Source organism: Maniola jurtina, chromosome 16 (assembly GCF_905333055.1).
Source record: "Maniola jurtina chromosome 16, ilManJurt1.1, whole genome shotgun sequence".
In the NCBI taxonomy this organism is placed as follows: domain Eukaryota; kingdom Metazoa; phylum Arthropoda; class Insecta; order Lepidoptera; family Nymphalidae; genus Maniola; species Maniola jurtina.
In genome coordinates, this window is record NC_060044.1 from 10354681 (window position 1) to 10380530 (window position 25850).

The 25850-nt window shown below is 38.8% G+C and overlaps 2 protein-coding genes across 10 annotated transcripts in view; one reads left to right on the forward strand and one right to left on the reverse strand.

Annotated features, from left to right (window-relative positions):
• The first annotated feature begins 581 nt into the window (after nt 1-581).
• LOC123873051 lies at nt 582-2383 on the forward strand. 4 transcript variants are annotated; one of them, XM_045917723.1, is made up of 2 exons: nt 582-693; nt 799-2383. In XM_045917723.1, the coding sequence occupies exon 2, from the start codon at nt 799-801 to the stop codon at nt 1339-1341; it is 543 nt and encodes a 180-aa protein (XP_045773679.1). In that variant the 5' UTR covers nt 582-693; the 3' UTR covers nt 1342-2383. The 4 variants fall into 4 exon arrangements, with proteins under 4 accessions (XP_045773679.1, XP_045773677.1, XP_045773678.1 ...); XM_045917721.1 differs by having other exon boundaries at nt 628-727; XM_045917722.1 differs by having other exon boundaries at nt 628-703; nt 796-2383.
• Nucleotides 2384-4724: 2341 nt separating this feature from the next.
• LOC123873038 (transcriptional regulator ATRX homolog) overlaps nt 4725-25850 on the reverse strand; it is a 28053-nt gene continuing 6927 nt past the window's right edge. For 3 of the 6 annotated variants that reach the window (XM_045917701.1, XM_045917700.1, XM_045917695.1), the window contains 28 exons: nt 25072-25259; nt 23882-24000; nt 23589-23626; nt 22808-23005; nt 22556-22661; nt 21707-21799; nt 21452-21592; nt 20915-21031; nt 20004-20170; nt 19245-19408; nt 18715-18852; nt 18154-18329; nt 17381-17502; nt 16892-17015; nt 16498-16566; nt 16197-16332; nt 15281-15467; nt 14564-14676; nt 14171-14279; nt 13178-13349; nt 12524-12736; nt 12051-12207; nt 10821-10957; nt 10166-10189; nt 9278-9362; nt 8594-8727; nt 7730-7928; nt 4725-6996 (listed from right to left, as the gene is read on the reverse strand). In XM_045917701.1, coding sequence (XP_045773657.1) covers nt 7737-7928; nt 8594-8727; nt 9278-9362; nt 10166-10189; nt 10821-10957; nt 12051-12207; nt 12524-12736; nt 13178-13349; nt 14171-14279; nt 14564-14676; nt 15281-15467; nt 16197-16332; nt 16498-16566; nt 16892-17015; nt 17381-17502; nt 18154-18329; nt 18715-18852; nt 19245-19408; nt 20004-20170; nt 20915-21031; nt 21452-21592; nt 21707-21799; nt 22556-22661; nt 22808-23005; nt 23589-23626; nt 23882-24000; nt 25072-25165 — 3525 coding nt within the window. In that variant the 5' untranslated portion in view covers nt 25166-25259 and the 3' untranslated portion in view covers nt 4725-6996; nt 7730-7736. The remainder of the gene's footprint in view (nt 6997-7729; nt 7929-8593; nt 8728-9277; nt 9363-10165; nt 10190-10820; nt 10958-12050; nt 12208-12523; nt 12737-13177; nt 13350-14170; nt 14280-14563; nt 14677-15280; nt 15468-16196; nt 16333-16497; nt 16567-16891; nt 17016-17380; nt 17503-18153; nt 18330-18714; nt 18853-19244; nt 19409-20003; nt 20171-20914; nt 21032-21451; nt 21593-21706; nt 21800-22555; nt 22662-22807; nt 23006-23588; nt 23627-23881; nt 24001-25071; nt 25260-25850) is intronic. The other 3 variants (XM_045917696.1, XM_045917698.1, XM_045917699.1) reach the window with 3 other exon arrangements.

A 25850-nucleotide genomic window follows, 5' to 3' on the forward strand; every position in this document is an offset into this window, starting at 1 on the left:
TTACAAGGTACCTACCAATCTACAACAATTTTTTTTACTTTTCCCGCTAAAAATAAAATACCCTTGGCTGTGATATAGGTACGGTAGGTTAGTCCTATGCCCGCGCCAGACGCTTGTGGCAAACAACAAACAAACAGCAAGCATTGGCCAATACCACAAATGCCTTGCCTTGGAACGCTCCAAAGGTTCTTCAAAGTGTTGGCAAGCATACGCAAACACCGTCCACACGTTCGATCTTTGTCACAAATCACAAGCAAGCATATGGATCCGGCATTATATACTTCTTATTTTGCACTATGGATGGCTTTTTTTTTCTCTCTCGTCTGGCTTTACAAAGATTTGCCAATGTTAAGTTTGTAGTTATTTGTAACAAGTTAGTTAAACTATACTTAGTATGGTCCCCTCTGTGCCGGCGCTCGCCGACACACGCACGGCACCCCCTTAAAGCGCTTTTCAGTCAGTTTTTACAAAAAAAAAAACACTTGAAAAAGGCAGAGCACGCCCGCCAGCTAACACCAACACAGACGAAGTCCATGGATGGCTTTTACCATATTAGTGCCACTATTCTGTGCCACTACTTATCAAGTGTCAGTGTCACTGACTTGACCGCCGTCAGCACAGGCCGTCAGCCGTCAAATGTTCGCAAAGGAAGATTTGAATTTTATCCATTTTAACCGACGTAAATAAAAGCTGGTAAAAGTAAAGATTTTAAATTTAAAGTACCAGTGTAATCACTACATAAGTTAAAAATTAAGGAAGTGGTGTTAATAAACAAAACCTGTGTTTATTCTTTTCAAGATGTCTACAATAGAAGAAAACGTTTTAAAAGCACCATGGGTTGGCCCAACTTGCTACAAAAACAGTCTATCAGTTGTCGTGCTCTCTCCGAACACTGTTGTTATTCAAAATATTTCTGAAGCCCTTTTGGATGTTCACGCAATGGGTGACTTTAGGTGGAAACTAGTTGTGTTGCGTTCATTATCTTTGGAAGATATTGTAAAACAGTCCAATTTTACAGGTAAACTTTCTATAGATTTCGTTATAATCGCAGTGGATACGAGTAGAATGTTTTGCATAGATTGGGCGAGTAGGATGCTAGAGCAAGTCCACCCTGACCTGAGGATACGACGCGTGGTGCTCGTGAATGCAACTAATTCTCCAGTACATGCAATGACAGTGAATTCAAGTGAACTAATGACATTCTGTTCCGAGAACAGACTTGAGATGTTGACTGCAGATGTATCTAAGCAGGAAGATGCCAATTTTCTGGCACAAAGATTGCTCAAATATATTGAAGTATCAGTTGGTGTAAATACTGGAATACCCAATATAAATATTTGATTTGTTGAAGAATGTTTCATTTGATATATGGAATGTTTGGTGAATAACTACTGAATATGGACAATTATTTTCACAATGTTCCTACTACTTTCCTATAGTGTGGTTAACTTATGTAGAGCCAGAGAACATACTTATTTCTCATAATATTATGTTCTCTGACTCTCATTTGGTTACAAAGACGTTTTCTTACACGGCCCAAAGTTAGTGACCATGTCTCTGGTCCATGCAACTGTCTGCGACATGCAGTTTGAAAGCTTTGGTCTTCAAGTATTGAGGAATTTTAGACAAGAAAACTTCCTTAACACTGCTCAGCTGAGTTGATTTGGTGGCTAACATCTTTCTCCAAATAAAAACTAACTAGCTGGTTCAACAATAATTTCTATAAATTGTCTGGTGTGATTGTGGCGAATATATTTTCACCTGTTGTCACAAGTAGCTTGGCTTCACTCAGGCAGAGATAATTTATTACAAGCAGTTGATATGTACCTATATAATATACATTATACATATCATTTATACTTGTAATTATAGCTTACTAATGGTGAAAGAATTACTAAAATTGATTCAGTAGTTTTAGAGTTTATTGATTAAGCAACAAACAAGTTTTTCCTCTCTATAAAATTAGTATATAAACTTTTGTTATGTATGGTTAGTCCTTAGATGTATTATGAGATAAAAAATAAACTGTGGACGTTTCCGAATCATTTATTATACTCAATTGTACTACAAAATAATAGGAAGTTTTCTACAGTTACAATAATTATATTATATTACATAAATAATAAAACTGTTACAACAGTTCTAGCACAGATGTTCAATCCTTACATTAAATCACCCACAAAAAGCAACATTTGCCATATTTCAAAAGGTAAACAAAAAAAATTAAGTCAAGTTATATTTTAGATATAAAATTACCTTATTTTCTAAATGAAATACTGTTCATTCATTATAATTTGTGTAAAACTATAACTGTATCATAAGCATAAATCTAAGAAATATGTAATAATAATAATAATCAACATTTTAAATGTCTTGTTATCATTAAAACCTTGAACAATCGTTAAAAAATTAAAACAGTATTCAAATTTAAAAAAAACTACACATACATTTAAGTTTTAACTGATACCTACCACTGGTATATTTATTCATCTAAACATTATTAAAAATAAACTACTTAATTATAATATTTGCTGATTTTAATATTAACGTCACAGAAGTGACTCTATAAATAAACGTATACAAAATTTAAAATTAAACTGTATGCTAGAATTGAAGGGAAATCGATCTGTAGCATAGTATCAGTATTGCAAAATTACAAATAATAATAAACAGTTTTTTTTTAATAATGAATATTAGGCATGTTTTTAAAGTATTTTTTATGTAATAATCACATGGTAATTTATTTCAATTATATATTCTATGTATGTTTTAAAAAACACCATCATACCTACTATTTCCCTTTCCCCTAAATCTAAACACTATTTTGAATAGGTAAGTCCTGTAAGGACTTCGTCTGTGATGGCGTTTGCTGGCGCGCGTGCTGTGCTTGTTTGGAGTGTTTTTTTTGTTAAGAGTGGCTGGTTTTTGTGTTAGTTGGTGTTTTTTGGTGGTGGAACTGACTGGGAAGCGCTCTAAAGGGCGCCGCGCGTATGTCGGCGGGCGCCGGCGCAGACGGAGTCCATACATGTATAAATTCAATAACTTGAAAATATCACAAACTTGACATTGGCTAATCAGAGTAAAGCCAGATTTAAAGAAGAAAAAAAAAGTCCTATAAGTAGCACAATGGGAGTTGAATCTATGACCTTTTTGGCTGTGGTCTGTTACATCACACAACTTACAAACGTAGACCGCGTACAGCGTCAGACCACAGCCTAAGATCTGCCTGCCCATAAACTGTTGAACTACTGAAACTAAACATAGTTATTTTTTAATTTATACTTACTAGTTAATGACCAATTTCCATTCTATTCTCTACAGAAATAATATAGGCAATATCACAACTTAAAACACCTTTCGCCCAGGCTAATAAATAAAGTACTCATTGGATGGATGTTTCTAAGACTAGTGACAGGTCATTCAAAATTCTGTATTCTCCACCAAGTTGTTGAATACATGTTTCTAGCAGAGAGTTCTCTAGTGTCTCTGATCATTTTAAAACTAGAATGAGTGGTTTTATCACTAATCTTAATAACCAACAATGAAGTAAAAAATTGCAATAATGTAAAAAATAAACAACAATCATTAAAAATGCCACTTCAATTTTTTTAAATCAAATTGTTATGAAAAAAATATAATATTGTATATAATCATTTTGGAATGACCCTTACTATTAGAATTTTTGACACAAGAATTTACCATCAGGATCTTTAATAAATAATTAGATTAATCATGAAAAGAAAGCTGTTATAAACAATGTATTCTTTGAAGACAAGTTGAAATTGTGTTATTTTTTTCGTTTTTTTGCTTTAGTGGAAAACATTATTTTATCTTTGCATTGCTGACATTCCACTAATAATAATGTAAGCTGGCATTGGCTGGCTTTTGGCTCTAGCCTGAGAATTATTTAAGTGTCAGGTATTTGCAAATAAATCAAAAGAAATCAATAATAACTATTATTGCGAATCTTCCAATCCAATAATAATAAATAATCAATCATCATTTAAAGTAAGGAATGATAAATATAAAACAAAAAGAGAGCATAATATAACAGGCTCATGCCATCCAATATTTGTAATATAATTGGCAATTGCCAGCAATTGGCAATTTCTAAGTACTCAATAAAATTAACATTGTAATATTTATAATATTTATTGTATTAGTGGTCAAATATGTTCTTCATATAAAATAAATTGTGTTACAATGGAAAAGCTTAATAGATACCATTTGCTTACTAAATCCGTAGATCCAAGATCTGAAAGATCTTTAAACTGAATTTTAATACATAAGATATATCTAGTGCCTAAAAAAATTGGTTGTCTGTAAAGTCGGTTTACTGACGATAGTTGAACGTGACAACAAAGGCCGATTGTGCTTCTTTGTCGCTCGTTCCGCGCTCTCGCTTGCACTTCAAGCCTTACATGGAACACCTCAGAGCGAGGTAACGCCGCATGAGTCATGTTTTTTCGTGCGTGCAGCCGGCTCTATCGAATTATAAGACGTTGTCACGTCAAAAGATAGAAAGGATTTTTTAAATCAAACTGTATATTTTGTGCAGACACAAACGCAGGCATATGCTACTATTTAACTATTATTTTTAGAAATTCCAAAATTAATTTGTAAATGCAAATAAAGGTATAATGTTTATCTGTTTTTTTTCCTACAACGTTAAGGCCCTGTTTCACTAAGCCCTAATATTTTTTTTTAATTGAAGATTATTAAAAAAAAATGCTTAATCATATTTTCTACTTTATTTATGACAAGATGATTGAAGATAGTTCATGACTTGTATGTATTCCTTAAATTCTTAATGAAGTAATATATTTATTATGGTATCCAATGGTTTAATGTTTGTTGGTTGACATTAGGACTTTGTGAAAGAGGTTATGCGGTCAACACACAGGTTATTACATAGCTACTGACATACAATATAGCTTACACTAATTTCCTGTACTGAGAGATATATTTAAAATCGTCAAGCTGACTTTTTAAAGCCTCCCATAGACATATTTTATTTATTAAAGTTTTTTGATGAATGCCAATGAGGTGCTTTAAACTTTAGTTTTATGCAAATAACACTAACTCAAAATTCCAAAATACAGCTTTACACACAGTAATTTTGAATGAATAAAACATGTCTTTTATACAATACATAAAAATATTTACATCAACTATGCATCTGAATATTTTATTGCGGGAACCTAAAATGTTATCCACATAAAACTGCCTAATATTCATCTAAATTACTATGTATTTATTTATACCCATTAAATATAGTAGCTCCGAAGTAGTGCTACATGTTGTACACATTTTCTGAGTCACATAGTTAAAACTCCAGTTTCCTAGGTTCAGTTTTTGACACAGACGTTAAGCTGCCTGACCACTAAATCCAAGCAGAGCGGAGACCAGTGCAGCAGATCATTGATAGATGATGTAATAGTTTTTTCATCTCATCTCTGAAGTCAAAACACATTTTCCCGCTGCTCTCAGTTCTAATGGATAGGGATCCTTAAAGTGACAAAGATTTTTGTTGAAACAATTATAGAAAATGTAGCGGCCGCTGTCTTAGGAAACTAGAGCGTTAAGCTGGAAACATACCTATAACATGCAACGCGACGCGTATTAAGTCGAAACAAATCGTAGTATATTCGATGAGCAGTACAAAATCCATTTGGGTCTTGGTCACCTCAAATATTTGGCGAATCCCATATTTGTGTTTTGTATGTTTCCACCCTTAATCTTTGAGCACATTTAAATTACTCAAGAAAATAGAATTATATTAAAATTTGAAGCTTGTGCCAGTAAAATTGAGTCATACTTCAGGCTGCACTGTATGGAAAGAGATTCTATGATATGTGATTGCAACCACCATTTTTTTTAATAAACTGACAACCAGAATCAATAGTTGAAGAAGCAACAATATAAACGTTCCACTAGATGCTGACTAATATTCCCCTTTCCCCTCCAATTAAGCATAAAGCTTATGCCAGGAGTGGGTACGACAATAGTGCAACGGGTGAGATTTGAACCGGCGACCTTTCGGTTTTCAGTCCGCTTCTTTAACCGTTGAGCTATCGAGGTTAGAGTTGGGTAGATGGTGTGCTTCACAGTAACATGTTCCAACGAACATCGGTGTCCGCACACGTGTCAATCGTAATTTGCTTAAGGCGCCTAGCCCGTTTGTAAAAATGAAACTTGAACGATAACTCTAAATTATTATTCACGTTATCATCATAGGTTTAGGTGTATTTAGTGGCTATAATTTGTTTTAACTTATCTAAGTTAGAATAAACGGACTTCATCTAGCGGATTGCGATTGACAGCAGTTCGGATATCGATGTTCCTTGGAATATGTTACTATGAAGCGTCACATCTAGTGAAAAATTTATATCGTCGTGAAGAAGAAAATGAAAATGAGATTCGTGATATGTGGTGGTGATGCAAGCCTGAAGGCAACAACCTATACTAATATTATAAATGCGAAAGTGTTTGTTTGTCCTTCCTTCACGCCCCAACTAAGCAATCAATCGACTTGATTTTTGGCATAGAGAACGAGAAAGGACAAAGAGTAAGATAATCTACTTTTTATCTCGGAAAATCAAAGCGACCCCACGGGATATTTTAAAACCTAAATCCACGCAGACGAAGTCGCGGGCATCAGCTAGTTACATATTAATGCGACATTTAAAATCGTTCTTAAATTGATTAAATATATACTAGTCTATGTTGAGATCTATAGTGCGCACTTTGATTTCGCTCAGACTTAAGACACTGTTAAAACGAGACACCGTTATATCGCTGGTATAAACTGAAACTCAAGTCTGAGTAAAGTCAAAGTGTGGTCTATAGATCTGAGCCGTAGAGTAGACCAGTCCTGCCGACTCGACTTCAACTGCCACTCCAGTGTCCAAATGTCCAAGCCTACTCGCTCGAAACGTAGCACCGTATAACTTTCACTGTACACATTTGTTTATCAATTAATCTTACACTGGAAATCTGTAAGAGAATTGATATGTTACAAAATAATTTGACGAATAAATATAAAATAAAAATATAATAAACAACTTGAGTAGAATGCTTGAGAAAAAACATATTTGGTATTGTGCTGGATCTGTTAAGGTGGACGCCCGATGGCACATCCTCTTTTGGATAACTATTATAAGTCTAGCTGAAAATCATCATCTTCTCGCAGAAATAGAAGAGTTTAGGCCCTAGTTCACCATACTGGCTAAGTGCAGAATGTCAAACTTCACACACTTTTGACAACAGCATGGAGAAATCTAGGGCATGCCAGTTTCCTCACGATGTGTTCCTTCACCGTTGGAGCATATTGATATTTTAATTGCTCAAAACGCACATAACTCGTAAAAGTTAGAGGTGCGTGCCCGGGACTGAATACCGGACCTCACTGAATAGTAGGCCGACGTCATAACCACTAGGCAATCGCTAAATATTGTGAGTTGAAATTCATTTCCACGTAGAGTTATACACATCACTCACACCGCACTTACCGGGCCAGTGGGAGCAGCACACCGTCGCAGGTCACACACGTATGACACTTCACGTCACTTCTAGTTGTGGTAGATTGACGTAACACGTCTCACCAGCGAGGAGACAATAACACTTCACTCACCAGTGGCTCGAAATGACAGCTTCTCCCAAGTTGCATGCATGCGCGCACACACGCGCACGCACGCACGTAGCACGCTCGCACGCACACGTCACTCACCGCGGCTCTAGTCCGAGTCGAGGTCGACGACGTCCCCGGAGTGCTGGGGTGCGCGGGGTCGCGGCGCGGTGGTGCCCGGGGGCCGGCCGCGGGGTCTGCCGCGCTCGCCGAGCATCATCTCGCGCGCGCGCTGCTGCTGCAACGCCATCGCCACGGGGTCCCGGCTGCCCAGCCCGCCTGCGTAGTACTTGGCACCCATCTTTGGTTATAAATATGTTAATTTGCGATCCTACGCGAGTACGGCTAAGCGAGGGGAGGACTCATGAGTTTAACTTTATAATTATAATAGATTTTCGATTTCAATAACTAACACAACATGCTGACATTTAAAGTTTTAACTAGCAAGAGATTAAAGAGACTTATAAGCGATAGCAGAAGAGTTGACTACAACCATTGACGTAAAATAAAACAAAGTTAAACTAAATTCTTGATTCTTTTTGATCTTTGGTATGTTTCGGTTACTCAAGCCGGATTAATTATTTATTGTACGTCAATGGTCATAAAGAATAAAGACTAGTGAAGTTTGAAATCCCCAAGCGACCGTGAAGATGGTAGCTTGCTTGTAGGCAAGTTCATAAGGTGCCTTCAAAATGAGCGAAATGAGATAGCTTGCGCTTGCAGCTATTATGATTGGAGCTTCTTAATATCACAATATGTGCTGAGGATAGTCTCCAAGAGATAAAATATTAGAGTGCCCATTCTCTAAAGCTGAGTGGAAATGTGTTCAGCAAACCAATCAGGTTGATTAAACACTCAGTTTGCTCCACTTCAATTGCCAGGCACCCTTATAGAAATGTCACAACCCGATCTTTCCCGGGAGACGAGTGTTCAGGGAAGAGAGTGAGAGTATGGAGGTGCGCTCACGTTCTGCTGCTGTTGCTGCTGCATGAGGCGCTGCAGGTTCATCTGGTGCTGCTGTTGTTGCTGGCGCTGCCACGGCGGCTCGTACTGCAGCCCGCTGCTGCCGCCCAGCGCCATGTTGCCGCCCGCGCCGCCCGCTGCGCAACACACGTCATATTTAATTTGATTTATTTATTTAAACATCTTTATCGCCTAATATATGACAAAGAATAAAAATACTTGATATACTTAAAAACAAAGGGCGACTTTATCACTACAGTGATCTCTTCCAGGTAACCCATACTTAAGAACTTATAGAACTGTAAGACAGGGAGTCGTACACTATTCTAATATTTTTTCTTGATCTAAATTTCTTTTGGACTGAATTCTTTCAAATCAATATCTGAGGTTTCTTGTGATCATAAAAAAAGAAAAAATTTAAAAGTGTTTTTTTTAAGTGGACGCTAAAGAATTTGGATGAATAGCAAAGGATTTTAAAATAATCATTATAAATTTAAAATGATCATAAAATAATCATTTGCTATTGATCCAAATTCTTTCAATATCGATACATATTATATTCCTCGTGATTTATTAAAGAGCATATTATTATGTCAGGATAACAAGCCACCATTTTGAAATAGTACGCAAGGATACGTGCTAAGCTTGTATCAGCATAAGAGGAATGTCCTAAAGTGTAAAACATACCAGGATTTAACACTGGATTAACCATTCCAGGATTCATCATAGGCGCCTGAGCGTATTTGTAGATTTCACTCATCTTCTGCATCAACTGTACAAAGAACAAAAACATCAATTATTTATTATTACTTATTGTAAATCAAGTTGTGTTAGTACTAAAGTACAATAAGGCATCAATCCCTCTTCCAAGACTTAAGCTGAGATCAATAGAGCGTACTTTGTCTTTGCTCAGATTTAAGTTTCAGTTAAAACGAGACAGATTTATGTCAGTGATATAACCCTGTCTCGTTTTACCAGTGTTCTAAGTCAGAGCAAAGTTACAGTTCGCTCTTATCGCCTTAGTGACTTCAGTGTAATTTTTCCATATTTAGAGCAATGCATATGTCATGTTGAAAAATGAGACTGTTAGAGTAAGCCCACACTGCGAAATTGCATCGCCCGATTTTTTTCGCAGATCTCTGTTGATGGAAATTGTATGAATCCTTCCGCTCGTATTCTTTACGCGAGTGTATAGATACAGCTTCATACAGTTTTCATTCTTCACAGTATTTTGCGAAAATCGCGCGGTGAAAATTTGCAGTACGGGCGCCCTTAGGTCTGCGTTCTACTGTCGATACTGACCAATACTTTATTAGTTGCTTATTCGACCGTCCGCGTCGCGGTCAACTGTTTTTGTGGGTGCAAATATCAAAACCCATGCATAGATTACACCTCGAAGTAGAACGCAGAACTCCGTTCGTCGTGAGGAGGACGCCTTATAACACTAATTCGTAAGATAATATACAGAATACACATGCTATTATAGAAGGAGTTAACATAAAACGGACATGGCGTAAATAATAAAACTGATACAAACAAAAAGGAATCTAATCAAGTAACTTCGATAAAACTTACGCCATAGTCATATCCACCGAACATCTGAACAAATAAATTTCATAATTTTAATAACTGTTTAAAGGGACATTTGAGATGTTAAAACTTAAAAATTGACCCATGGAATTTTTCAGTTAATTAACTTAACTCTTCTTTAATTTTAAGAACACCTCTTTTAATAAGCGTGGTATACAATAACACAATGGTACTGATTCTGACGGCAACTGAATTTTAGAGTATCCACATCTTTTTCTTACCAATATAAAAAGAAAAGGGCAGACAAACTTATTTCAATTTAAAGTCAAACCTCATGACTTTTGAGTGCCAGTCTTGAGCATAGTGTTTGTAGAGAAGCACAAAATTTTAAGTTGATAATTTAAAATTTATTTTCCGTTTTTAGCAATATTAAAACAGGAAAAGATGCAGATACTCTAAATTTAGTTTAGAGAAAGATATTCAAAATCTGATGATTCAGATCTGCAGTAAAAGAGCACTACAGGTGAGATCTAAAGAGCGCACTCTGACTTTGCTTAAACTTAAGACAAGAGTTAAAACGAGACAGAGGTATATCCCTCACATTTTGTCTCGTTTTAACTCAATCTTAAGTCTGAGGTAAGTCAACGTGTCAAAAATAGATCTCAGCCTACAACTGTTCGCCTCAAGGGTGGATACTCACAGCTGGATTAGAGTTGTATATGAGAGGTAGCATATTTCTGATCTGATCGTCGTTAATGTTGGGCATGTCTTTACGCAGCATGGCCGCGAGTGCTGCATACGCCAACTGCTGTTGCTGTTGCGCGAGTAGACCTGGAACTGTAAAGACAGGAATTGTTTAGTGATGTAGAGGCATGCGACCTCTACTCGCGTTAAAATGGTCAATCTATGCTTGGACCATATTTTTGTCTTTAATTAAATTCCAGCAGAACCCTACAAGTCAAACAAAGTTTCGGAGGGCCCTTCCGGCTATTTAAAAAAAAAAACCTCTACTCGCCGATGACGTTGGATGGCTGGCAGGCAACTATTAAGAAAAGTTTTACACAGCTGCCAGTTTGAACAAATCAAATTTGGAACGTTTCGAAAATCCTGCAGCTCTCGTAGACCGCCGAGAGCCTCATTCTTCCCGAGACCCTCATCAACCACTTCTTCTTCACGTGATTGGTGGCTTAATGTAGTGCCAACCCAGCACAATGCACTTCGCCAATGTCGAGTAGCTTGAGGGAGGCTCATAGGAGATTGGTCGGCCACTGTCGAGCGACTTGCTCCAGTCTCATTACGTTTTTATTTCGTTCTTTGCGTATTGCTTGAACGTTGGTTCACCAGAAATGTAGCAGCGTGGTTTGGTTCTCCAGTAAAACGCCGCTCAGTTTCACGTCAGAAGACGTTGCTAGAGGGATTTGTTTGTTTGAAAAAGTCTTTATTCATTTTGAACATTAAAAATGTAGCTGTGATAACCTAGTGTTGTAGTAGATGTGAAAGCTGTGATAGCCTAGTGGTTAGAACGTCCGCCTACTAATCGGAGGTCGGGGGTTCGATCCCGGGCACGCACCACTAACTTTTCAGTTATGTGCGTTTTAAGCAATTAAATATCACTTGCTTTAACGGTGAAGGAAAACATCGTGAGGAAACCTGCATGCCTGAGAGTTCTCCATGTTCTCAAAGGTGTGTGAAGTCTGCCAATCCGCATTGGGCCAGCGTGGCAGACTATGGCCTAAACCCTTCTCATTCTGAGAGGAGACCCGTACTCAGTAGTGGGGCGGAAATGGGTTGATCATGATGATGATGATTAAAAATGTATACATAGTTTGTCCTAATAACCTAAGATAAAAACAAAAATATAAATAAAACATAGTTTGGCAGGCTAAGTTGCCCCTTTCGAGGGATTGTGTAGTTATATAATACGACATACCCATTCCGTTGTGCATGTTGTAGGCGTTGAAGGGCACGGGCGGAGGCCGCGTCTTCTCGTTCTCGAAGTCCTCCCAGGCGGCCTTGCGCTCCTCCTCCGTCAGAGTTTCCTCCTCCTTGTTCTCGAGGAGGGAATCGTGCTCGTGGTATTTGTAGATCTGATAAATGTAAGGAACACATCGGTTATAACCTTACATTTTTGCTTATAAAATAGAGGTTATTTGAGTTTCTTTGGTCTGCTTACTATTCTTAAAACTACAAGTGTCCTATAGCGGAATTTCTCAAATTTTGTCTCTACTTTATTCCAGTGCAACATTTGTACTATATTATAATATTACAGTGTATTTACGTACGTCTCACGTAACAAAACAATGGTCGAATAGATCAAGCTGAATGAAGGGACGATGAAGCGAGTCTCTAACTTGTATAGCTCAGCAGAATCGTTCTCTCTTGCCGTCTGTCTGCTGATATTACCTGGGCCTCGTACTCCTTCAGGATCTCGGCAAACAGCCTGTCCTTGGGCAGGGGCGGCAGTTCCCGCGGTGTGGGCGGGTTGGGCTCGAACTTGTATAGCTCGGCTAGATCGTTCTCTGCGTAGTGCCGGTCTATCTGTTGCTCGTCGATGACCCGCTTTGATATGGCCTGCTTCGTCACTTGGCGCTCGTAAATTTTTTCTTCCATTGTGCCCTGTACAAAAATTATTTTATAAGGACTTTATGAGGAATGGCTGACAACAATAGCTGAATGGCATATGGCTAAGGTTTCGAATACTCATCCGTAATCTGTGTTTTCTACCAGTAACAATCTGGGTATCTTTAAAACAACAAGAATGAATAACTAGTTTGTAGGCAAACAGTCTTATTTAATCATCAGGTGTGATTTTGGTCAAGCGTGTGCCTAAAGTGAATAAAAACAACTCCAGGCAGAATTGAGGGTACTCATGAAAATGGACCCGCTTGAATCCAGCGGGCTCCTAGGATATGCCTCATTTGCTGACGTTTATCCTCCCAACGGGGGTCTAATGCGTTTGCTTGCGCTGTGAGGTCACCACTCCAGCACCTCAGGATCCAGATTACAGCCACTTAAGCTGCACAACTCAAACCATGTCCACTTTGTATGTACACTCACCATAGCTAGAAACCTGTAGATATAGCACGGTTTCTTCTGCCCGAACCGATACACCCGGAATATGCTCTGTACATCATGAGAGGGGTTCCATGATACATCGAAAATCACCACGCGGTTGGCTGCAACCAAGTTTATTCCCAGACCACCCGCTCGGGTCGATATTAGGAACAATCTAGAACAATATACATACAGTTAACAACGTGTAAGGTTACTTTTAAAAATTGATTTGAATTGTTAACAATAATATAAAATTATTAGTTTATGTAATGCAGGTAGGTTGATAAAATCGATATTTCGCTCATTCGATGTCATACAATCTGTTGCTAGGAGGCCAACAAGATTGAACTTGCATAAATACGGGTGTTTCGAAGGTTTTAGCTCAGTCTCCTTCTGAGATTCGGAGCGATATCGCATATTTTCGGTATTTGGGTTGTGAACTGGATAATTAGATGTTGTGATAGCAATCACGCTCTAATTAAATTATTTATTTTGGCATTAGTTTGTTTAGATTAAAACTCTCGGATAACCTTGCACATTAAACTTGTGTTTTTTTGTGTTGGTTTTGGAGAGGACATTCCAATAATTCGATAAAAATATTTAAATAATACCTGCTTTTCTGGGTGACGCCAATAAACGCATCATTAATCTTTTTAAATAAATAACTAAAATAAATATCATTTTAATTCAGACCATCTTATAATATACTAAACAGCCCATATAGAAAGTTAGTGTGTTGGTAACAATAAATCCTTATAATTATGTTAATACAAAGTAAATAAATGAAGTAGCCTACTGAGGCAACTCTACTTAGACTTTCGAATACAGACAGAAAACAGCTAGGCAAGAAGTTTCCTGGGTTTTAATCGGAAAAACAAACTGTTCACAGGGGCTTTTCATTTGTTGATTTTTGATTCACTATATAGATTTTTTGAAAATCCAATCTAAATATATGGAGAGGAAATCCCAGGCTAGTAAAGCACCTTTGATACATACCTAGCTCTTGGATTATCTTCTCTATTAAAATTCTTGCACCAGATAGATCTGTTCTCGCACGACGTCGATCCGTCCAGTCGGAAGTAGTCCACGCCCGGTGACCATGAGCCTAAAATAATTACAAATTGCTCAAAATATGTAATGAGATTTAAAAAGACAGTGGCGTCGATTCTGATGTCTTTCTATAAACTAAATTTAGAGTATCTGTATCTCTTTCTTTTCAATATTGCAAAAAAGGGACGGAAGATGGAATAAATGTTACTCTACAAATTTTTAAACACTACGCTTAAAACTGACACCTAATCACGAAGTTTGACAGTTTTAAATTTAAAAAAAAAATGACAGTGTGACAAGAATACTTTACTGTAAAGTGTGAAAGTAATTTATACTTACCAACATGGCCATTTAATTTTTCGTCAACCCTGCCCTCTTGCGTCGCTTCGTCCACTTTGCCCAGGAAATGTTCTATTAGATCTAACGAGTATAGGGATTGTGAAAATACCAACCTGAAAAAAAAGTTTTCAATATTTTCACCGCAAATTGGAATTCTTTTGGTAGGCCTATGCCGGCTTCCAAATTTTACATAAATGAATCAGTAAAACAGATGGGGCCTCTAGGAATCTCGTGGGAACTGTTTGATTTTCCGATAAAAAGTAGCCTATGTCCCTATGATCTAAGTTAACACTTCACCGAATTTCATCAAAATCGGTTATACTGTTGGGCCATGAAAAGCTAACAGACAGACACATTTTCACATTTATAATATTAGTATGGATCTTATTAGATGGTTCTGGATTAGTAGAGATCCGAAGGAGAACCAAGGTCACTGACATAGCTCAAACTATTAGCAAGCTGAAGTGGCAGTGGGCAGGCCATGCCTGTCGGAGGCGATGGCCGTTGGAGCCGGAAAGTCTTTGAGTGGAGACCGCGTATAAGCAAACGTAGTGTGGGACGCCCTCCAGCACGATGGACCGACGATATAAAGTGGCTGGCGGGAAGTGGCTGGATGAGGAAGGATCGGGTGTGGTGGTGCTCTTTAGGGAAGGCCTATGTCCAACAGTGGACTTCCACGGGTTGATTATGATGATGATGGATCTTCATAATACTCACAGCTTATCTCCGATGGCCTCACACTGGCGCAGTATGTCAAACAGCAGCACCAGTTTATGCGAGTGCCGCAGGTCGTCCAGTTCGTCCTCACTGACGAGGGACATCCACCACTCTGTAGGGTTCTCTACCTTCGCTTGCCCGTCGTTTTCTACTGCCATTACGTCTTCCTCGCCTTCCGCTGAAATAACTACAAACAAATATGTGATATACAAATAGGTATTGTTTTTTTTTTTCTTTAAATCTGGCTTTACTCTGATTAGCCAATGTCAAGTTTGTAGTTATTGAATCTATACAAGTATGGACTCCGTCTGCGCCGGCGCCCACCGACATACGCGCGGCGCCCCTTTAGAGCGCTTCCCAGTCAGTTCCACCACCAAAAAACACCAACTAACCCAAAAACTCTTAACAAAAAAAAAACACTCCAAACAAGCACAGCACGCGCGCCAGCAAACGCCATCACAGACGAAGTCCATAGGTACTGTTAGCGGCAGGTCGAGATGACAATTTTCTAGTGAGGTGACATCACATACCAGGTTAGTTAGTATAATAGGGCTTCTTCTGTTACGTAATCCCATATAAATAACGACAAAAAACTCAGGCGCTATCCATTTTGAGTCACAAACCAATCACAAACGAAACTATGTTTTCGAATTGAATTTGGAATGTTTTTGAAAATATTTTCGAATTGGATTTCGAATATGTTGTGAAAACATGTGTGATTGGTTGGTCTTTCAAAGCAGTTAACGCCTACTGAGTTTTTCGTCTTTGTCATTTGTATGGGATTATGTAACAGAGAAAGCCCTATACTAACTTCTCTCCATGGATAGAGTATTGTACCTCACTATTGCTCTTTATTAGGCATGATTATGGCCAAGCACAAGCCTATCATCTACAGTAAAAAAAAATATAGTCTTACCGGGATTTGCCCGCGTCCCTCGCCGCGCCGAGCCTTTATTTTTGCTTTTCTTGGTCGCTTTCTTTTTCTTGCTCTTCTTCCGACTGTCGTCACTCAAGTCTGACAAGCTACCTGACGACTCTTCTGTTGACGATTCCTGGTAGACAGTTATCAAACTAAACTCAAACTCAAGTCTATTCAAATTCATTTATTTAATTTTACTTGATTGAGTAGCTTTCTTATCATTTAAATAATCCTTTGAATTCTAAAAGGATTATAAAACGATGATCGTAGAAAATAATAAGCTCGACCAATAACTTACATCAGGTGTGGAGTCATCATCAATGAAATCAACTAATGAGCCTTCAGAATCTTCTTCTTCTCTTTCTCTCTGGAAAATAACACATTTGTTTTAAATTTTGTAAGATACTTCTCTGATATTTCTTAGGCCCTACCGCGGTAGTTTCACATCGCAGGCATGCGGCTTTAACTTTTAAGTTTTAAGCAATTAAATATGGCATATGCAATACGTATTGAATTTAACAAGCCACAATGTTATTGACTAATATTCCCTTTCCCCTCCAACTAAGCGTAAAGCTTGTGCTAGGAGCAGGCACTACAATACTGCAACCGATGGAGTTCCTGAATTCAACCAACTCCTAACTATTGAACTATTGAGGTTTTCAACATTGTTATTTACTAGGGTTTCCGCTTACCTTTTTCTGTTGCATAATCTCGTATCTTTCTGAGTTGTATTTGAGAACGAGCGGATGCGTCCATATCCTTTGCAGCGATTGGAAATCTGGGAACAGGAATCCGGACGATTTGCCAGCTAGGGGTCTGTTGAGGAAAGACAATTTATAAAATAAACACGTAAAATTGCTCGTAAGTGAAAATACAAGAGTCGCTTTATCGCTCCTTCATTCAGCTTCACATATTCAACTATCGTAGGCTCGCTTCATTCAGGACCAAACAGGTTATATTTGAATCTCACACATTACTGATTACTGATTAGGAAATGTATAGAATGCCTTGGTAAAGTATGAAAGAATGCCTATGTATTATATACCTAATTATACAGGTTGGTGATAACATACACATATACCAGAAAAAGAAAAAATCTATTAAAGCTGTGTACAAATTCAAAATAGTTTCCTCTAGAAAGTTTCATACAAATCATCTATTATAAGTTTTTCTACATATACCTTCTGGAATAATTGTCCAGGTAGTGTTGGTAGAGCTTGATCTGCACCTCGCTGAGGGTGATGAAGAGTACGAACTCATGCTTCGGAGGAAGGAAGGGCGCCAGCACCCCGTAGTCTCGCCTCTGTCACAGAAAATAAAGAAAAATAAAAAACAGTCAAGTGCAACAAGTTTTTTTTTTTTTTTTTTTGTTACTATAGCGGCAATAGAAATACACATTCTGTGAAAATTTCAACTCCCTACTTATTACGGTTCAAGAGATACAGTCCACTGACAGACAGAGGGACGCACGGACAGACGGACAGGCTCAGGCCCAGTATTCACCAAAGCGGAGCGGAGAGGAGATATGTACAGTTAACCAATCAGATTTTTAAAAGATGACGTGATAATTTTTTCACGACATTTATTAGGATCTGTGATTGGTAGACTGAACACATCTGCTCTCCTCTCTGCTTAGGCGGATACCGGGCCTTAGTAATAGGATCCCGTTAGTTTAAGATGTTTATTGTTGTTGGAGTCCGTGTACTGTCCGTTGGTGATGGGGTTCATGAAGTAGTTGAGGTAATCGTTGTATGACAGATGGACAGACAGTCTAACTACGATCTCACCTGCACGGCTCCGTCGAGCATTTTATGCAAGACATGGGAGCGTCTCTTCATGATGCGTATGTCGTGCTCGTTGGAGTCCGTGTACTGTCCGTTGGTGATGGGGTTCATGAAGTAGTTGAGGTAATCGTTGTATGACAGATGGACAGACAGTCTAACTACGATCTCACCTGCACGGCTCCGTCGAGCATTTTATGCAAGACATGGGAGCGTCTCTTCATGATGCGTATGTCGTGCTCGTTGGAGTCCGTGTACTGTCCGTTGGTGATGGGGTTCACGAAGCGGTTCAGGTACTCGTTGTATTTACCCAGCAGGTTCGGCTTCACGAATTGCACCATGCAATAATCTGCGGGCAAAACAAATATTTACGCACGCTCTTATAGTTTAATGCTAACCTAGGCATAGTGCATATATTTTGAGAATCCACTTGCAAAACTGGAAGTTCCGAGAACTATATTGGCTGACGCGTATTAAGCTTCTCATATACAATGCATGGTTCACAAGAAACTCCGAAGCGGCTTTTCTTCATTCACACAACGCGGTGTGGTCGTATAGCAAGATAAAGACGACAGCGTTTTCATAAGAGCCAACTCGAATTTCACGTCGAGGCTTTCCTACGATTGCCGCAACGCGTTGTGAGCAGTTTTTTCGCTCAATGACAGTTTTCGGTCTTTGAGTGTAACATAATATTTACGGAGAATACAGAGAAAATTATGTGTAAGCCAACTTACACTCTTTGAGGTTATTCTGCAGCGGTGTACCAGTGAGCACAATGCGTCGAAGCGTCTTTACTCGATTCATGGCTTGCGATAAACTTGTCTTCTCGTTCTTGAGTAAGTGGCCTTCGTCGCAAACCACTAAATCTGGCCCTGGAAAAAGAACACCATCATCATATTCATATTCTTTATTTAGCATTTCACATATAGGTACATTACACATGAGACCCTGTAAGAGTATAGCAAAAAACATTGATACCTACATTAGAAAATTGTTTCATGAAAATTCACATAGTTAAGTAGGTAGGTAGCTAAAATTAACATGAAATCCTGATAACTCCTAACTTAGGGCAGTTGAAGGCAGAACAAACATTGATTGTTAAGCAAACACCTCTCTGTTCTAGGTATCATCGACAGCCCTATATGCGACCATGCATGGAGAGTAACGGCCCCTGAAGTTCTCCCGACCTTGGATTTTGGAGTGAGCTGGGTACCACAACTCACAACTCTGTTCTGCTTGCGCCTGGTACACTGTAGACACATACCTGGGTCCACGAGGCTCTCCTGAAAGCTCTTGAGCATCTTCTTTTTGAACTTCTTGACGTTGTCAGCGGACAGGTTGCGGAACATCTCATAGCCCAGCACGCACACACCGCCGCCACTGAACCACTGCTGCAGTTGCCAAGCGCGCTCTGAGTTTTGCTTGTACCTACAATGGATACCCTCATTTAACACGTGCTCAGTGTTTAATAACCTACACAACGGTAACATAACGGTATGGTAAGGCTGGCAACGCATTTGCGATTCCTCTGGTACTGCAAATGTTCATGGGCGGTAATCACTTAACATCAGGTGACCCACCTGCTCGTTTGCTCGCTATTTTTATTTTAATAAAAATCTAGACAGAGCAATCGTGAGGAGTACGAGGAGCGAGATGCGGAAGGGATCGTCCTCAATGTATACGCCATATTTATGAGTCGCTAAGGCATATGAATCATGTCGCTATTTTGAAGTTTATGTGTGCGAAGCCACTAATCCTTAATATCATGCGCGCTAAGTGACCGTGCGGCGGCCTATGCCAGCGGTTTAGAATGTTGCCAAAAGTGTCGTCGCAATCGCAAAGCAAACGAGTAGGTCCCCTAATGTTAAGTGATTACCGCCGCCCATGAACATTTGCAGCGTCAGAAGAATCGCCAATGCGTTACCGGCCTTTCAGGAATTAGTTGGTCCTTGAATAACTCCATGTTGAATCGATATACATAATTAGTTATACATAAAGTTTAAAAAAAAATGTGGAAACTCACCTAGACAGCTCGTAGATGTCTACCTCGTAGTCTGAGACGGCGTGTTTGAGCCAGATCTTGAACTCGTTGACCCAGTTGAGCACAGTTGATAGCGGACATACGACTAACACTCTGTTTACACGCGTCAAATCACTATGAATTAGCAGCGTATGTGTGAGTGATACCACCTAGAAATATATATGTTTGGTTAATTAATAATATAATACATGCTGACCCACCCTTACTTCACTCGGATGGAACTTCCGAAAACTTCTTGGGGATAGAATTATAAAAATCCTGAAACACGTATTTTTCATTTTTTTTTTACTTTTTACACGACTACAGCAAAGCTAAAGGAAGGGTTATGATTTAAGCAGTCTATGTGTGTATGTTTGTAACAGGTTCTGTGCGTTCCACAGTAGCGCCTAAATTACTGGGCCAATTTTGATGAATGAGGTGTCAATTCATCAATGAATGTCTTTCAATCAATTCATTATTATTATAGTTCGGGTGACATAGGCTACATTTTATACGAAAAAAATGGACCTGACGGATTGTATCAAATGAAAGAGGAAAAAATTCTGAGTTCATAAATATAAATATAGTACAATGTTAAAATACACCAAGCGACACAAAACTATTCTGTCGCTGTCTATCGGCAGTTCGCGGGTAGTAGTCGGGTCGCATACAGAATAAATTGTGTACCTAATAACACTTAACTTATGTTAGAGTAAATTTTAAAGAACCACGTTACCATAATGAAACTGTCCAGCAATGTCCTATTGTCCTGTTGGAAATTGATCAACGAAAGAATACCGTTTTTTTTACTCAATAGGTTTCAGAATCCTGGCTTCCTTTATGCTGGCTATAGTCATAGCTAACTTAGCAGACGAAATCGGATATAAAAGGTAACATAAAAGTATAACATTGACCTGTAGCGTTTTGCCAAGTCCCATACAATGTGCTAGAATGCATCCAGAGCCCTTGTCCTTCTTTATCCGTTTCACACTTTCGAAGCACGCGTCCCACATGAATTTTATGCCGTTTGCCTGAAATATGTATAACATTTTAAGTCTTTTACTTCATCTCTAAATAAACACCTTTATTTAAAGTTTTAATTACAATGTATAATTTAAGCAAAAAAACGTTATATTGAATGCAAAGTATTTTCTTTGCAAACCGTAATTTTCACGTGACAGTTATATAATAAAGCTAAGCTCAGACATACCACTTTCCGCCCACTTTAGAACCCCAAAATAGCGGTCGTGTTGAGAATATTAAATTAGTATGAAATGTCGTGATAGCGCGCACACAGACGACAAATTGTGGTTGGTTCCAACAACAGTCATCATGCGTTGATATCGCTCATAAAACTGTGAATGTTGATATCGACCGTTCAACCACATTACAACCACCATTTTGTGGACGGAAAGTGGTACGTATCGCTAAGGCTAAGTGCCGCATATTACCTGATGTGGTTTTAATTTTTTAACAAGTCCTTTATCAACCTCGATGAGTGGTTCCTTAGTTTCAGGGTCGAAATCTAGAACAACTTTATCCAGGACAATTTCATCTGGTTTACCCGACTCGTCGAATTCCAAATTATTATACTGAAATAAAATTCAACGTAATATGAAAATTCCAAGTAAATGTATTCAGAAAAATATATAATAGATTTTTCATAATAAATCGAGATACATAATAGAGACGTTTTTAAAATTTACCAATTTCTGTCGTTCAGCTATTCGAGCAATCCTCTCTTTTTCTTCGCGGGCAGCCTTTTTCGTCGCTTCTTCCAGTTGGTTTTTACCCATTACCTAGAATAAAAGTTCAAATTGTAGACGATTTATCTTTACCCTAGAATATTTGAAAGAAAAAATAGACAACTATAGAATTATGAACCACTTTGAATTAAAATTTCTTTAAGTAAATAGATTTTTCTATTTACTTAAAGAAGTTTACTTCAAAATGTTACTTTTGTAAGAAAAAAAAAGTGAGATAGAATGTCATGTCAAAGGTATGGTTTACGATACTAAATCGTACTTTTTACAAGAGCAAATGTTACGAGTCCTTTTTTTTTTCTCTCTCTCGTCTGGCTTTACAAAGATTAGCCAATGTCAAGTTTGTAGTTATTTGTAACAAGTTAGTTAAACAATACATACAAGTGTAGACCCCGTCTGTGCCGGCGCTCGCCGTCATACGCACGGCACCCCCTTAGAGCGCTTTCCAGTCAGTTTTAACAAAAAAAACACTCCAAAAAGGCAGAGCACGACCGCCAGCTAACACCAACACAGACGAAGACCTACGAGTCCTTTCTCTTTACGCACTATGTACGCTGTATATAAGCTGTAATCCATATCACTCACTCATATGTGCAACAGTACTCACTGCCCAGCCAATGTGGCGCCGCATTTGTTGTAGTCTGATATAGTCGCTCGTTCCCACTACTTCAACTGATTAGTTCAAGCGAGTCAGTTACGCCCTTTTACGTAGGTCAGTTACGCCCTTATACGTGGGTTAGTTACGCCCTTATACGTAGGATACGACGATTGTATCTTATATTGAAAACATACCCTTCGTATATTCTTCCTGCCGTGCTTGTTTCTGCCTTCGTTTTCAGTTTCGGAGCCGGAACCATCGCTGTCGTCGATATTCTTTATGCGACGCCGCTTCTTCTTACTACGAACAATTTATTTTTAAGAGTTTAATTATTTAGTTTAATTTTAAAGGCGCATAATATTCTCAAATTACCGAGCTAAGCAGTGGGCTGATGACGGGTTGATCATGATGATGAATGTAATGAATGTGAATCATAAAATCTTTACCCTTCGTTGGACGACCCGCCGGACGCGTCACTGTCGCTAATCTTTTTCTTCCGTTTCGACCTTTTGCCAGTGACTGAGTCATCGTCCGACTCCTCGAAGTCACTGAACTTGACGTTGGGGTCTTTCTTGCGAGAGCCGCCCGCTTCAGAGTCCGATGAGATCGTCGCGTGCCCCTTGTTGCGACGTCTTGCTCTGACGCTGTGATAAATAAACCCAAAGTGATAGCGGTAAGTAAGGCGATGGCAGCTAATTCATAGCATCAAGCAATTATTATAGTACTTTTTTAGTTTTGAAAATGTCCCAAATCACCATATTTTAAAAAAAAGAATTTTAGCCATGCTAATCATGACTAATACTCCCTTTTCCCCTCCAATTAAGCGTAAAGCTTGTGCCAGGAGTGGGTACAACAATAGTGCAACGGGTGGGGTTTGAACCGCCGACCTTTTGGAATTCAGTCCGCTCCTCAACCGTTGAGCTATCGAGGCTCTAAAGCACTCTTAGCTGCCATAGTGTGAAATAAATATTAGCCCAAAAGCTTTCATATGGCATCAGTTTCAACACTGTTGGAGAATTGAACAAAAATGACTCAAGCTCCTTTGATGGTACAGACTGTACAGAGATAGCTTGCATCCTGAAGACGGACTACTTTTATTCCGGAAAATCTAAGAGTTCCCCACAGGATTAGGAAAAATCTAGTGGATAAATAAAATAAGTTTATTACATATTTACATTGAAAAGAGTGTTTTTTTTTATATGATATTTAACATAGGAGAGGACTTACGCTTCATCCTCATCAGTGTCATCCTCGTCTTTGACATCCTGGAAAAAATTATTTCTTTAAATTGATTTAAAAAATGGGAAAATTATAAAAAAAAAGTCTTAGATAAAAGCGGACTAAGGAGTACGGCAGTTTCGTTAAGTCCATAAGCCAGATCGGTTTCTACACGGCACCGTATGGAACACTAAATCGCTTTGCCACGGCCGAAGCCTCCCACCAGACAAAAACAAAGTCAACCACGCTGTTCAAGTGCGGAGTAGAATGTGATGGGTTGATCATAATGACGAAGGGTTTACCTGTGAACTCTTAACGTGTGAACTTGACGAGTCACTTTCCCCCAGTAAGTCATCTTTGGCGAGATGACCTATGCCATCCCCGTTCAGATCTGATATTGGCACAGCAGGCAGTTCCACTTCTGTAACAGAATAATAATAACTTAAATAGGTATCTTCTATACTAATAAATAAAATTGGAGTGTCTGTCTGTAATTTCGAAATAACTACCTCATATTAAGCTCATATGGTTATTTGAACGATACCAACACTGAATCACACGTTTTTAAAATTTTTGTCTGTCTGTCTGTCTGTTTGAAAACGCTAATCTTTGGAACGGCTGAACCGATTTTGACGGGATTTTCACAGACAAGTAGAGGATTGACCAGGGTGTAACATAGGCTACTTTTTTAACCGACTTTCAAAAAGGGAGTTGTGTTTTTCTACCTATGTACACCGAAATCTCCGAGATTTCTGAACCGATTTGCGTCATTTCTTTTTTAATCGATAGAGGAACTTTGTGACATTGTTTCATAAAAAATTTGGAGTCCAACTCCTCAATCCTGATGCTGCAGGGGATCTGACCAATCCACGCGGGCGAAGCTGCGGGCATCAGCTAGTGTATAATATACTCGTTATTCTCTGTCTGCAAGCTGTGTTTACCTATAATAATAATTAGCTAATCCTATATTGCCTATTGTTTAAATTTGTAGCACTATTTAGTCATTCAAGCTAAAATTCACGTTCTGTCCTTTTTTTGCAATATTAAAAGGAAAAAGATGCAGATACTCTTTTAATTTAGAGAAAAACAAGAGAATCGAAGCCATTCAACTAAAGTATTTTGCAAAATTAAAATTGTGTTAAGCTGCTAGCACTAATAAAGAAAATCACTACCAATGTTATAAATGTGTAAGGATGATTGTTAGTTGGTTCGACCTTCAATCACGTCACAACGGAGCAACGGATCGACGTGATTTTTTGTATGGATACAAATAAAAACATTGAGAAAACAACATAGGCTACTTTTTATCCCGGAAAATCAAAGTGTTCTCATGGGATTTTCAAAAATCTAAATCCACGCGATCGCCTGAAACTGAACGAAAATTCAACGCCTCATGGGATAAAATATGAATTTAAAATTTGTGTAGTCCACAGGTCGCGGCGTAAGCTAGTATTAATATTAATTTTCAAAATATTTCCTATAGATTTCCTACCTTCCCCAACATCACTATCTGCCAGTGAAGCTTCTTCGGAACTGTCTTCAGCCTTCAAGAAGCCCTCCTCGCTGATTTGGGGCACTTTGGGCATTTTGTTTCTTGGTTTTCTGGAACTGCGTGTGCGATCTGTTGACGTGGAGCCCCGCCGTCGGTTCTTCTTAAAGAGGGTTTCTAAGTTTGTTAGCCTGAAACAGATGGTTGTGATAATCAGAAAAATGACAACCAGTCAGTTTCTCCTCTAAAAAGTAAATGATAAACTGATTGGCTGATAAGGTTTTAAGGGGAAATTTTCTTAAGATACCCGCTCGGGTAATTTGGGATTTCTACCCACTAAAACCCCCTCGGTAGCCCTCCTCAGCACACATAAGTTCCGGGAACTCTGACGAACGTGCACGACGCCCATTGGGCTCCTCCTGAACGATGTACTTCCCTGCCCTCATGCAACTGCATCTAGGCACTTCTAGGCACCGACTTCTCAGGGTTGCCGGCTAGAGCACACTCTAGGCTATGACGTCGAAGTCCTAACGCCAGGGACTATTGCAGAAACGGATCCGGACGTTGATTAACGCCACCCTGATGTCTTCGCCTCCGAGCAGGATCTTTCACAGAAGGAGACCACTGCCCGCCATGCAAGGTCCTACTCTTCCTCGTTTCTAATATGCACTATTAAAATATGGAATACCCTTCAGGCTTTAGTTTTCCCCGACAGCTAAACTATTGGGACCTGCAAAAAAGAGTGAATAGGTATCTTCTATGCAGGCGCGCTCCACCTTAGG

Excerpts from the sequence above, each read along its gene's own strand:
- LOC123873051 (XM_045917723.1), top strand. The coding sequence starts at position 799 with ATGTCTACAATAGAAGAAAACGTTTTAAAAGCACCATGGGTTGGCCCA.